We start from the raw sequence: 13,882 nt of genomic DNA on the forward strand, positions 1-13,882 counted from the left end.
AAGCTTATTCCTGCAAAGGAGGGGCTAAGCCTACTCATAATTTTGCATAAGAATCACCCCGGAGAACTTCTTTTCTTGCTCAGATGTAGCCTCTCTCTCTAAACCAACTTGGCAGGTGAACTCACTGCCCTCCCCTCCATATGACTCCTAGGAATGCAAATTTCCCTGGCAACATAGGACCTGACTCCTGGGGATGAGCTCAGACTCAGCATCATAGGAATGAGAAATTCATTTTGACCAAAACTGGGAAGAGAGAAATGAGACATAATAAAGTCTCAGTGGCTGAGAGATTTCAAACAGAGTCAGGAAATTATCCTCTCATGCATTATATATATATCCCTTTTTAGTTTATGGTGTGTTGGAGTGGCTAGAGGAAAGTACCTGAAACTGTTGATCTGTGTTCCGGTAGCCTTGATTCTTGAAGAAGACATTATAATGATATGGCTTTTACAATGTGACCGGGTGATTTTGAAAACCTTGTGTCTGATGCTCCTTTTATCCAGGAAGTGGACAAATGAGTAAAAATATATATATAGGAATTAAAATAAATAAATAATAGGGAGAAATAAAGGATAAAAATTGGGTAGATTGAAATACTGAGGGTCAATGAGAGGGTAGGGTGAGGGGTGTGGGAAGTATGAGTTCTTTTTTTTTCTTTTAATTCCTTTTTTCTGGAGTGATGCAAATGTTCTAAAAAAGATCATGGTGAAGAACACGCAACTATGTGACGTAATGTGAGCCATCGATTGTATAATATGGTTGTACTGTATGTGTATGGATATTCCGTAATTAAAATATTTTAAAAATGGTGTCTAGCTTTAGTAATTGAGTACATAACTAGAGGAGAACTTCAGCAGAAGCCATTCTCATTTGAACTTTGTAGATTAAAAGATGTTTCTTTTGACAGCTTAAATATTGTTCTAGGTACTTGCTAGTCAAAGTCTGTTCTAGAGATAACTGTGTTGACATCACCTCGGACCTTGTTAGAAATGCAAAATCTCAGGCACTAGCCCAGACCTACTGATTCAGAATTTGCATTTAAGAAGATCCCCACATGCATAAAGTATGAGAAACACTGTTCCAGAGTAGTGCCTTTCAACCTATCTTAGCGAAAGAATTAATTTCTTTCTCTTTTACTCTTTTTAATCCAGAATAGGCAATAATTTTGTAAAATACAGTAAGTACACTAAAAAGAAAATGAAATTTTAGAAAAAAACAAAGACATACAAAATACAAACCTGAATTTTGAATTGTACGAATATAAAATTTCCTTTCTAAACTCTTACTATTGATTTTTGTGTTTATTCTGTTGTTGATTGATAAAACACAGCTTGAGGAGGAACCAGTCCAGGGACAACACTTTAAGTAGCATTGCTTTGTGGAGTAAGTCTCGAAGCCTCCATTGTGTTGATACTGTTTCTCAGTTCTGTCCAAGAGATGCAGGGTGATGTAAGGGAGGGATGGCACTGAAGTTCTGAATTCAGATTCCACAGGAGGTGAGCAAAGTGACTAGAAATTACTGATGCAGTGGAGGGAATGAGAGCACACTAGCTGAAATGAGCAAAGACAGAAAAGCAATGGCCAGCAAATTCGCTAGAAGGCTTGGCCAAAACACTGACAATTCTGGAATACTAAGCATCCATAATATTCTCGAGTTGTGTAGTCACAAGATTTAAATCTTTAGATAAATATGTGTTTATATATGTATGTTTATATGTACTCATTTGTTTTTTATTTACCTGCATTCTTTCTGAGTATTGATGTCCTGAACCTTTATGGTTATAATTTTAAATTTAGCTCACTTTTGCATAGACTTTTGGTCTTTTTTGCTTTGCATTCCATGGTTATTATTTCTCCTCTTCTCTTCCTGGCTGGAATTGACCATTATCAGTACATTGCCCTATATTAAGTGCTAAATTTGCAACATTATCACCCAGGAAGCTTCTGTAAAGGTTTCTGCATAGTATCATATGATTAGCTACTATTTTTACAGCTCTTACTATTATAAGCATATCTCTTTTTAAAATATTGTTTATTGCCAAATCTTTATACACATATAGTCCAAACATTCCAACTCCAGGCAGCCACTGATCTACCTCTGTCCCTTCAGGTCTGATTTTTATGGACATTCCATATGCATGGAATCATACACTATGTGGTCTTTCCTATTTGACTTCTTTTGCATAGCATAGCATTTGGAAATTTATCCATATTGTACCATGTATCAATATTTAATTTCTCATTATTGCTGAATGGCATTCCATTTTATGGATATTCTACATTATGTTTAAATATTCACATGGTATATAATCAATGGCTCACAATAGTTGTGTATTCATTATCATGATCATTTTTAGAATATTTACATCACCCCAATAAAGAAATAAAAAGACAAAAGAAAAAATCCACACATCCCATACCCTTTACGCCTCCCTTTCATTGATCAGTAGCATTTCAAACTGCCCAATTTATTTTACCTATTATTCCCTCTATTATTTATTTATTTTTTATCTTCCTTTTTTTTACTCATCTGTCTATACCCTGGATAAAAGGAGCATCAGACACAGGCTTTCACAATTACACAATTAAATTGTAAAAGTTTTAACATTATACAATCATCTTCAACAATCAAGGCTACTGGAACACAACTCCACAGGTTCAGTATCCCGAAACTGTTTCAGGATAACTAAAAGGGATATCTATATAATGCATAAGAGGATAATCTCTTAAATTTGTTTGAACTCCCTCAGCCACTGAGATTTTATTTTGTCTCATTTCTCCCTTCCCCCTTTTGGTCAAGAAGGCTTTCTCAGTTCCATGACGCCAGTTCCCAGCAAATCCCAGGAAATCTATCCCACATTGCCAACGAGATTTACATCCCTAGGAGTCATTGTAATGGGGAGGGCAGTGAGGTCACCTGCTGATTTGGCTTAGATAGAGAGGCCGCATCTGAGCAACAAAAGAGGTTCTTTGGGGGTGACTCTTAAGCAGAATTTTAAGTAGGCTTAGCCTATCCTTTGCAGAAATAAGTTTCATGGGGTGAACCCCAAGATCAAGGGCTCAACCTATTGGCTTGATTGTCCCCACTAGTAAGAATATCAGAAATTCTCCAGTTGAGGAAGTGGAATATTTCCTTGCATATTTCTTTTTATGTCAGTGTTTATCAGGGCCTTGTGACAGGTTTCATACCTTTCTTTTTCTTTAGTCTTAAGCTTTTTTATTACCTAAATAATACATATTCATTATAGAAAATACAGATAGGCATAAAGAAGAAATTTAACACCACTCACAATCCTATCACCTTCCATAACATTTTGAGATATGTCATTCCAGATATTTTCCAATGTATAAAACAATAACTTGATTAGGTATAATTTATATGCCATAAAATTCATCTTTTGTGTATGCAGTGATGTTTAGTAAATTTACGGAGTAGTGTAGCCAACATAATTGAGCTTTAGAACATTTTATCACCCCAATAAGATTCCTCATGACCTTTTATACTTTGTCCCTGTTCCCATTCCAACTCCAGGCAACCACTGATCTACCTCTGTCCCTTTAGATTTGGTTTTTATGGATATTCCATATGCATGGAATGGGATATGCCCATGTGCATATCATACAATATGCGGTCTTTTCTGTCTGCTTCTTTTGCATAGTGTAGCATTCAGAGATTTATCCATGTTGTACCATGCATCAGTATTTAATTTCTCATTATTGCTGGCTGGCATTCTACTTTACGGCTATTCTACGCTATGTTTAAATATTCACCAGGTGATTGACATTTCAATGTCTTTGGGTACATTACAGAAACAAATAAAAAAGGTGGAGAGGAAAAGTAGAACCGCAGTTTTCACTTTCATGATGAGCAGCATGATATTGACAGACAATATACTGGGAATTAGGAAACCTAAGCTCCAACCAGGTTAAGATATCTCGCCCTGAAGAAATCTGAACGTGCATCAAGTACATGCTGTGCATAGCTTTTGATTTCATTTTAGGGTGAATGAAAATATTTTTTAACACATAATACTATCCTTTCTTTCTTTTTTTTTTTTCTGTTGGCAGGGCATGATTAATCTGTATGGGGCTCATACATTCTTCTTGTGCCTGGAAGACACCAGTGGCAACTCTTTTGGGGTTTTTCTGATGAACAGCAATGCCATGGGTAGGAAGCATCTTTGTATTGCCAGGGATGTGATTTGGAGCGCTACTTTTTAAAAGATACTCATGGTGAGATCAAATGGTGAGAGGGCCTATAGGAACTACAAGGCTTCTATAGAAACTGGAACCTACACATCACTGAAAACTGCTTCAGGGTTTTCCTTTAATGTAATGTTTCTCATGGTATTCTGTCAATGACAGGATCCATTGGCAGAGAAGCTCCAAAGACACCCTATAGTTTTTGATATTTAAACCATATTTTTCTTTGTAGACAAGGCTGTATTTTGTAGTTCATTTCTCATGTCTTACTTCTTCCTTATCCAGAATTCTCCTTATCTAGCTTCCAATTCAATGGTACTCTAATAAAATTTTTAAAATAAAAAAATAGCATTTTTTTAGTTTAACCCACTTTCAAACCCAAGAAGTTTGTACTTTTAATTGGCCAGATTATATAGAACTTTTTCTTCTTTCCCTTAAAAAAGAAAATCTCCATTCTTCATTGGTGTTTTACTCATTCAGCATTCTAATTAAATTTCAGCAACTCTAATGAAAGGAACGTGTTTAATTTCATCTCTTTCAAATGAGATTGAAGTTATTTGTTTTGGATGGCTTAGCTATTCATATTCTAGAAAAGAGAGTAGTTTCAATCATAAGAGCCTAATAATTCACACGTTGATCCTTTCAGAGGTCACCCTTCAGCCTGCTCCTGCAATCACTTACCGCACGATTGGAGGCGTTCTTGACTTTTATCTATTCCTGGGAAACACTCCAGAACAAGTGGTGCAGGAATACCTGGAGGTATGGCTTTATATGGACAGTCATTTTCATTGCTGTTCTTTCACACCTTCATTATTACATCAACAAGAGGAAAATGCATTTTATGAATAAACCATGGATTATAAATGCCAGGTTTGGGTCTTTCATTTATTGTACACTTATTTTGATGAACATTTATTGGATGCCTAGTGCATGCAAAGCAGGCTCTGTACAGGTTTCTAGAAATGCCAGAATGAGTCAGATGCCATCCTACTTTCAAGGAACTCGTAATCCATTCATTTTAATCAGTCATTTTCGAGACCTAAGGCACAAATGAGCAAAGTTCGTTCGTTCATTGGATAAAAAAAAAAAAAAATTCAGTGAAAAAGAACTATTTAAGAGGAACTCTGCTAGTTATTGAAAACTGCCTTTTAGATTTTTTAATTCCAACTGTTAGTACAAGAAGGAATCTCAGACACTATTTAGCCTACACTTGCTACATTATAGCTGAGAAAACTCAGGTACAGAAAAGAGAATCATTTCATAAAGGCATATGAAGTGGCTCATAAAGGCATAGGAAGCATGACTCCATGCTATGACAAATTAAAAATCAAATATAAGAAATAAAACAGAGCCCACAATAATTATAATAGGATGCATATTGAAATAAATTTCGTTAATGAAGTAACAAATAAACTGTATGAAAATTCAGAGACATGAGAGGAAGCACCCTGCCAAAGGGACTTTTATATTGGAGGGCAGGTACTCTTTGGGACAATGTCAGGCAGGACATTCTATGGGATCTTATCAGAACTTTGGCTTGGAAAATTGAATTTTAAACACATTACATTATTTCTTTACCATCCCTTTCCTAATCCCATTAGTATTTATCCCTTTATCCTTGGCACATACCACTATCCAATATTATATTAGTTATTTCCTTATCTTTTGGGCACTCCCCACTACTATTTAAGCTCCTAAAGGTAGGAACTATGTTTTTGTCTACCACTATATTCCAAGTGTCTAGATTAGCCCTTTCCATAGCATAAGCACTCAGAGAGTATTTATTGACTGAATGAATTAATGTTATTGCCTTCTTCCCAAGATTATATTCTTATTCAAGCATTTTCTGCAAACTCCCATTATTTTTGCTGCAGCAGTTGTTTGGACTCAATATGGGTACTTAAGATAGAAAGATTAGAATTGTGAAATTTTACAAATAATCAACTAGAGTAATCTTGGCTCTGATATTATTAGGTCTGGGGACAATACAGAAAATGAAATGGAACCAGTATTCCAAGTATGGAAAATGGTGCTGAGAATGTTTATTTTAAATGCTAAACACATCTTTATCTACATTTTTTAGCTTGTTGGACGACCATTCTTGCCTTCCTACTGGAGTCTTGGATTCCAGCTTAGTCGCAGGGATTATGGCGGCATCGAAGGATTGAAAAAGGTTGTAGACCGAAACCGTGCAGCTGGGATCCCATATGTAAGTTGGGACTTTTCCTATCATGCATTAGCCACCATTTTCCGTCTTTTATTTTTTGTATAGAATTCAATTTATTAGGAAAAATTCTCTCTCTCTCTGCATCCGTCCATCCATCCACCCATCTATCCATCCATCCAATCACACAATAGGTAGGTCAGTGGGTAGGTAAGCATGTAGATATATGATATGGATATGGATGTAGGAATGCATTCATACTTACTGTCAGAAATTTACCTGCTAAATTACCTGTCATGTCATGGAAATTTCACTGTTTATGGCATCAGGTGGACATGGCTTTACCTCTTCTTAGTTCCATTTAACATTGAAGTAGTTAATACATCAATGTTAAACTGAGTCTTAGTTTCCTCCTTTAAAAATGAGAATATAAGACCTTGGCAGGCTGGTAGTGAGGAATGAATTATACCGTGGCATAAAGCAACTAGTATAAAGGAGAAATTCCTCAAAATAATTGCAACTTTAGAAGAGGAAACAACACCAGAAGTGACATGGTTAACAAGAGCTGATAACTCTAATGGACAGTAAATAAGGCCACTTTCTCAGAGTGGCTTTGTCCATTCCTTCCAGATCTAGCAGGCTCCAATTCTGAAAGCTCTATGGTTGCAAAATATTTGTGATGTTCGATGTACACCAGTAAAGCAAAAGATAATTATTAATTGTATATTTTGAGTACCTCCTTCAGGAGGTGGCCAAAATGGTTAATGAAGTTGTCAAAACAAGTAGTTTTGGGCAACCTGTTTGGTAGCCCAAAGTACCTCTGGATCTTTGATGTAAGCATATATTTGCTTAGCAACTGAGAAGATGGTGAGGGGGGAAAGACTCTCAGGGAGTCTTCTCTTCAGTCATCTCTCAGAATAGCAATGAGGGCAGACAATGGGATGAATTTTTCCTGTGAGAAAACAATTAAACATTGCTTTGGTGTTAAGAAGAAAATGATTGTGTGTCTAATTTTAGTTTTCCCATCTCTGCTACCTGCAAATACCCAATTTCAAGAGTAATCAGACTAAACCTGGCTACACCTTTATCGTTTTACAAAGTGCTTCCACATTCATTTATTGCTATTTTGTAAATGAAGAAATAGAGAACTGAATGGTCAATGACTTTACCAAGGTCACACAGCTAGCTAAGTGGCAGGACAAGATTCCATTCCACTTCTTTTGACCCTACACTTGGTATTGGTTCCGATCTCTCTTCCTGCCTCTGATGGGGAGGATTTCTTTGAAGTGTTGCCAGTAGGAAACAAATGAGCTCTTCTTCCATTGGTCAGATTTTTTTCCCACCACGTGGCTGTGAAGGACATGTGGGTCCTGAATGACTGCCCAGTATTAGAACAGATGATGCTACATTGGACAATGGGCCACATGCCATACTTTCCTGCAGGCCAATAAGCTAGACTTTTTAAAGTATGATCTATATGTAGATACACCATGAGAAACACTTAAGACTTTTGTATGTCTTTGAGATATATGGACAAGTGGAAAAAAGAGTTTCTGGAGTCAAAGGGCCTTTCACCAAAGCCCCAATATGTCCCACACACATCCATGTATGTGTTGGAAAACTTCACTGAGTATCTTAATGTTTTAATCTCCTCGCTAAGAATATTGGCTGCTCCTCACCAGGGTGGTATGCAAACATGAGAAATAATGCATGTGTGAGAATTTGGTTAATTAACACTTTCCCTTTACTGTTTATCTTTGTTATTACCCTAGCAGTTTTTTAGGGCAAGAGGACTGTTTTCTCCTTTTATAATATATTCTTGTTATAAGTATATGGTTATAATATTACTAATAAACTCATTCAAACAAACACCTGCCTCATGTGAAGCAGCCAAGCTCTCAAGATAAAGAGATGAATATGATGTGGGTCTTACCCTCAAATTCCTTAAAACTTGCATCTGTCAGGATGGGAAGATAAACCTGCAGCCTGAGAGTGGTTACATCTTTCAAAGAGGATGTAGCTGACCCCTGGTAATTCCAGAATCAATAAGAGATATGATTTAAGATTTAATGATCCAGAACTAGAACTGAAATATTTTCCATCAGCATAGTGATATTTCTTAGGTTCTAATTGGTCAGTTCTATTTTTCAGGATGTCCAGTACTCTGACATAGACTATATGGATGGAAAGAAGGATTTCACTTATGACAATAAGACTTTCGCTGGTCTCCCAGAATTTGCCAAGAAATTACATAAGGAGGGACAGAAATATGTCATTATTGTGGTATGTTTGAACATTTATCCCCATACCTTGATTTTTTTCTTTTAAAATGCAAATAAACCTTTATAAAAATAACACGTATTTCATTTTTAGAATCCTGGCATCTCCAAAAACGACAGCTATGAGCCCTATGTGAATGGAAGCATGAATAAAGTATGGGTCATGAAGGGCAATGAAACCGTTGTTGGGGAGGTAATTTCTCAAGAAATTTTTAAACAGTAGATATAATAGTGGAATGATTGAAACTTTGAAGTTTTGAAAAAGCTAGACTCTGATGCTTTGATACCACAGATAATTGAGAAGCAATATGCTACTAGAAGAAAATTCAGCATTACTTAACGTCCTGCCACCTCCTCACTTCTATTTCAATCCAAAACAATAAATTCAGTGAAGATGATGTAGCAAATTGCTCATAGGTTAATGAGAAAACTATCTCAGCTACTATACTTTTAATTTACATAAGACACATAGATAGAGCCCTGCCCTGATTCTAATTATTAATTCAGGTAATCCCTAGATGATTGGACTATTCTGAGTTTACTGAAATTGATATTTAATCTACAAATTTCATCTGACTGCAATTCTCACTGCTCCTGAGTAATTTACTTTGCAACATTGTCTTTTCAAGTTTATTGATATCACCTTCTCTATCTCTACTTATCTAACTCCTCAACTTTAATTATTTACAATACTTCATTCTATTCACTTTCTTTTTCTTCAATTCTAACTTTTCATAAAACAGTAGATAAGTTTCTTCCCTCCTCCAAACCAAGTCTGTGTCTTTGTTTTTACTACCTGCTTGAAGTGAATTTCTAAAACATCAGATAGACTCATATTCATATATAAGTACAAAATCAGAGGCCATAGTCAAATAAAAATTATTTTCATTATCTATATAAATTAGATTACCTATACCTGTGAGTCATTTCAATATTTAAAAATATATATTTTTATTGAGAAATCTTCAATTGTCTTTTAATGTAGGTTATATAATTGCATATTATGACTAGAATTTAATTAAATGGTTACTTCCATTGACTGATAACTTGAATCATTTGATCGAAGATATTGGCAGAGATGGGTGGGGTGCATTATAAATACATTTGTTAGAATGAAGTTTGCTGGGTCTGGACTCGGTATAAATGTCACAGTGACTGCCTTTGCCACACCACTGGTTGTTTCCTAAGGTCCAAAATTACCTCTAATTATTGCTTGGTGCCTGTATATGTTTGTAAGATGCCAGGATGCGATATACCAGAACTGGAACAGCTTTTCAAAAGGGAATTTAATAAATAACAGGTTTACAGTTCTAAGCCTATTAAAATGCCCAAACTAAGTACCCAGGGAAAGATACCTTAATTCAAGAAAGACCGATGAGTCTGGAAAAGCTCTGTCAGATGGGAAGTCACATGGCTGGCATCTGCTGGTCCCTTGCTCCTGGCTCTGTTGCATTCAGCTTCTGTTCCTATGGGGGTTCCTCACTTTGCTTCTTGAGAGCTGGCTTTCATGTCTTGCCTTCCCTTGGCTCTCTCCAGGTTCCGGCTTGCTTAACATCTCATGGCGACGTCTGGTGGGCTCCAAGCATCTCCGAACATCTGTGTCTCTGTTCTCTGTCATCTCCGCTCTGAAGTTTCTGTCTGCTCTGTCTTTTCTGAGGTTTCTCCAAAATGCGTCCCCTTTTAAAGACTCTAGTAAACTAAACAAGACCAACCTGGAATTGGTGGAGTCACATCTCCATCTAATCAAAAGGTCACACCCACAATTAGGTGCATCACATCTCCGTGGAGATAATCTAATCAAAAGTTTCCAACACACATTATTGAATCAGGATTTAAAAACACAGCTGCCTCCACAAGATTGAATTAGGATTAAAGCATGTCTTTTTTGGGGTACCTAATGCTTTCAAACCGGCACAGTGCCCCATTACCTAAAACAAAGTACTCATTTGAAGTGAGAATTTCAAACACCCATTTTGAGTTTCCAGAAGATGCTTCAGATACATAAAAGCCTCTGACATATGCATTTACATATATATATATAAAACGTTCCAGTATTTTATGCAGTTTTCCAAAGGCCTGACAGTGAAATTTTACTTTTTTCTTTACATAGAAAAGGATATTTGATGGCTTTTTCATCTATAAAATGTCAATTTCTTTTCCTTTTTTTCTTCCTTTGGTTCCTTGCATCTATTTAGTTGAGGGAGTGAATCACAAATTTTGATAAGCTACATGGGGAGTTCCTGTAGAATAAATAGCAGTCAGTAGTTGAACCATTAAGCAAACTAATTGAGATGGCTTTCTTCTTTGTTCTCTAGGGATATCCTGGACCAATAGTGTTTCCTGATTACAGTAATCCAGTGTGTACTCGGTGGTGGACTGGGCAGTTCACTGAATTTAAGAAAATTCTGGAGTTTGATGGAGTTTGGATTGTAAGTGGTTATTTCAAGATCAAATTTCTTTCTGAAATGGATATTCCAAATTTTTAGATGAAATTTTGTTCTGATCTGAAACAAAATAGTTTGCTTGACTTAGTCATATTTAAAATTATTTTACTTAATTCTGAGCTTATATGCAATGAATTAGACCCCTCAAAAGCCCAAGTTCTAATTCTGGACCTACCACCAACTGATTATTTCTTTTTGAAAAAGTCATTTGCTTTTATGTGGCCTCTGTTAATTTTCTTTTGGCTTAAAAATATTGCTTTGTTAAAACTACAAATGTAATTTTTTGTAGCATTGATTCATTAAAATTTGAAATTAATCATTAGGGAGCAATTAGTGAAGTCATTGTATATTTAGGGGATAGCAGACATGGAAATTTATTTGAAATTTGAAAAAGTATCTCTTTGTTATCAGGATTAGGCATCTCATTTTTAATCCACTTGAAAGAAATGGATTTGATCTCAATTATATTCTCTTATTGTTCCTCAGTCTGTTGGCTAACAGACAGAGGAAATTATAAAATATAAATATTGCCCTATTTTAGGTTCTTTAAAACAATACTGAAACCATAACAGTAACAATAAAATCTTCACAGTTTATAAGGAATAGCTCATTAGAATGATACTCCTCAATTATCTTATTGAAATCAATTTACAAAAAAGGTAAAATGTGCCTAGTTTAGAGCTGAAAATGATCTTAGGTCAGATCTAATTTAATAACTCAGTTTTACCAAAGATGAAACAGAGATCAAGAAATGTTAGTGTGATTACTGAAAATCTCAAAGCTAGTTAATAGGAAACCCAGATATCCTGACCTTTTAGTTCAGTAAATGTTCCTCAACAGCTAGCCGTAATATCAATATCATTTTCCATTTTGTGTATTTTGTCTTTGAAGGAAATGGATGAAGTATCTAACTTTCCTCAAGATCCTCCTCAGTGTGAATCAAGCAGCTTGAACTATCCTCCTTTTACACCTCGTAAGTTTTCACCTTTTTTCTAATGATGCAGCTTTGTGACAAGGTTATAATACTCCATGTTTTCAAGAGCAGTTTTACTTTCCAGCCCAAGGGATTCCCCAAACATCCTAACCCCTCTCTACTTGTGTCCCTGATACGTTGTTTGATCTCTGGTTCCCCTTTGGCTGCCAAAAATCCAAGGGCAAGCAAGTAATGAATGTGGTTATCTGAACCTGTGGTTGTGCTACTTCTCTATAGATACAACATTTTCCATCCTGTTCACAAACCCCTTATACAGGTTGTTCGATTTTAAACTTTATGACACTATCAGAATACTTAAGCTACAAATCATCTTCCTTTGAAATAAATTTGTAATTTTGACTTTTTTTAGCTCTTTAATTTAAAAAGCTAAAAAAAACTAAAGAGCTAAAAACTTTAAAGCTTCAATTGTTCCTTTTAGTCTTTCCTATGTATAGCTTCCATTTCTGATCAAGACCAATTTTCCAGGCCCTGTTTTTGAAAGAATGGGAGGGGGTTTGCAGTATATAGTGAGCTATTCTGTAAAAACAAATAAACTCCAAATCTCAGAGGATTAATGCAATAAAAGTTTATTTTTTTTCACATAATATATATCTAGTGAATGATGGGTAGTATATTAGTTAGGGTTCTCTAGAGAAACAGAATCAACAGGAAATATCCATAAATACAAAATTCATAAAAGCGTCTCATGTAACTGTGGAAATGTAGAGTCCAAAACCTGTAGGGCAGGCTGTGAAGCTGACACCTCCGACGGAGGGTCTGGAAGAACTCCACAGGACAGGATCGTTGGCTGAAGCAGGAAGAGAGCCTGTTGCTTCTGAATTCTTCTTAAAAGGCTTCCAGTGATTAGATTAAGCATCACTCGTTGCAGAAGACACTCCCTTTGGCTGATTACAAATGGAATCAGCTGTGGATTCAGCCAACGTGATCATGATTTAATTCTATGAAATGTCCTCATAGCAACAAACAGGCCAGCACTTGTCCAACCAGACAAACAGGTGTCACCACCTGGCCAAGTTGACACGTGAACCTGACCATAACAGGTAGCTTTTATCCAAAATGAGACTTCAGGATATAATTACTTCCATCATCTGGTTCTCCCACCTCAGCGTCCTTTACAGCTTGATGGGTAAAACAGAATGTGTTGGGGGAGGTTTATGGACAGGCATGAAAATGAGGTATATCCAATTTGCCCATGTTCCTTTGGTCATAATTCAATCATATAACTTCAGTTCAACTTCAAAGGAGAGTGGGAAATATGATCTTCCTATATTTCCAGGAAGAGGAAAATGTCTTGATAAGAGCATCTTATCAAGCATCTTATCTTACCATCTCTGCTAGTTTCTTCTAGTTTGTCCACTTCTGTTGTACATGTTGGACCAAAATCTAACTGTCTTTTTTGGTTACTTAAGGAATGAAAAACTATTTTTAGGGACAGCTAGACTTCAAAGCATTGAACTTATTTGCCACATCTGTTGAAACAGTTGTTTGGTTCCCCAAATTATTATTTGTTCCTCTCTGTCCCATTTGTGTTCTCTGAACTTCTCTATTCTGGATCAGCTTATCATAGTTTCTCTTAATCTTCTTCTTGGCCAAAACTAAATTTTGTCTATTTGTTTCTATCAACAGAAAACTGCAATCCTATCACCTGTTTTTTTCTGGCAAGCACCCTTTCCCCACCCCCAAGATTTTGTTCACCCTTATATGACCAGTCACTTTCCTCTATTGCTGGACTTCTTCTCACCTTTTCAGAATTCAGAATTGTCAGAATTGCATCTTACCTTTTCACAATTTCACATGA

The 13,882-nt window shown here is 36.0% G+C and overlaps 2 protein-coding genes across 2 annotated transcripts in view; both read left to right on the forward strand.

The window, feature by feature from the left end:
* MGAM (maltase-glucoamylase) overlaps window positions 1-13,882 on the forward strand; it is a 198,935-nt gene that overhangs the window by 111,066 nt on the left and 73,987 nt on the right. The gene's annotated exons all lie outside the window — the stretch shown is intronic.
* LOC143673504 (putative maltase-glucoamylase 2) overlaps window positions 1-13,882 on the forward strand; it is a 29,504-nt gene that overhangs the window by 2,439 nt on the left and 13,183 nt on the right. Inside the window, exons 4-10 of the mRNA XM_077148076.1 lie at window positions 4,069-4,168; window positions 4,850-4,962; window positions 6,287-6,412; window positions 8,519-8,650; window positions 8,741-8,839; window positions 10,962-11,075; window positions 11,982-12,063. Of these exons, the coding sequence (XP_077004191.1) occupies window positions 4,069-4,168; window positions 4,850-4,962; window positions 6,287-6,412; window positions 8,519-8,650; window positions 8,741-8,839; window positions 10,962-11,075; window positions 11,982-12,063 (766 nt within the window). The remainder of the gene's footprint in view (window positions 1-4,068; window positions 4,169-4,849; window positions 4,963-6,286; window positions 6,413-8,518; window positions 8,651-8,740; window positions 8,840-10,961; window positions 11,076-11,981; window positions 12,064-13,882) is intronic.

The sequence above is a fragment of the Tamandua tetradactyla genome, chromosome 1, assembly GCF_023851605.1.
Source record: "Tamandua tetradactyla isolate mTamTet1 chromosome 1, mTamTet1.pri, whole genome shotgun sequence".
NCBI classification, from domain to species: domain Eukaryota; kingdom Metazoa; phylum Chordata; class Mammalia; order Pilosa; family Myrmecophagidae; genus Tamandua; species Tamandua tetradactyla.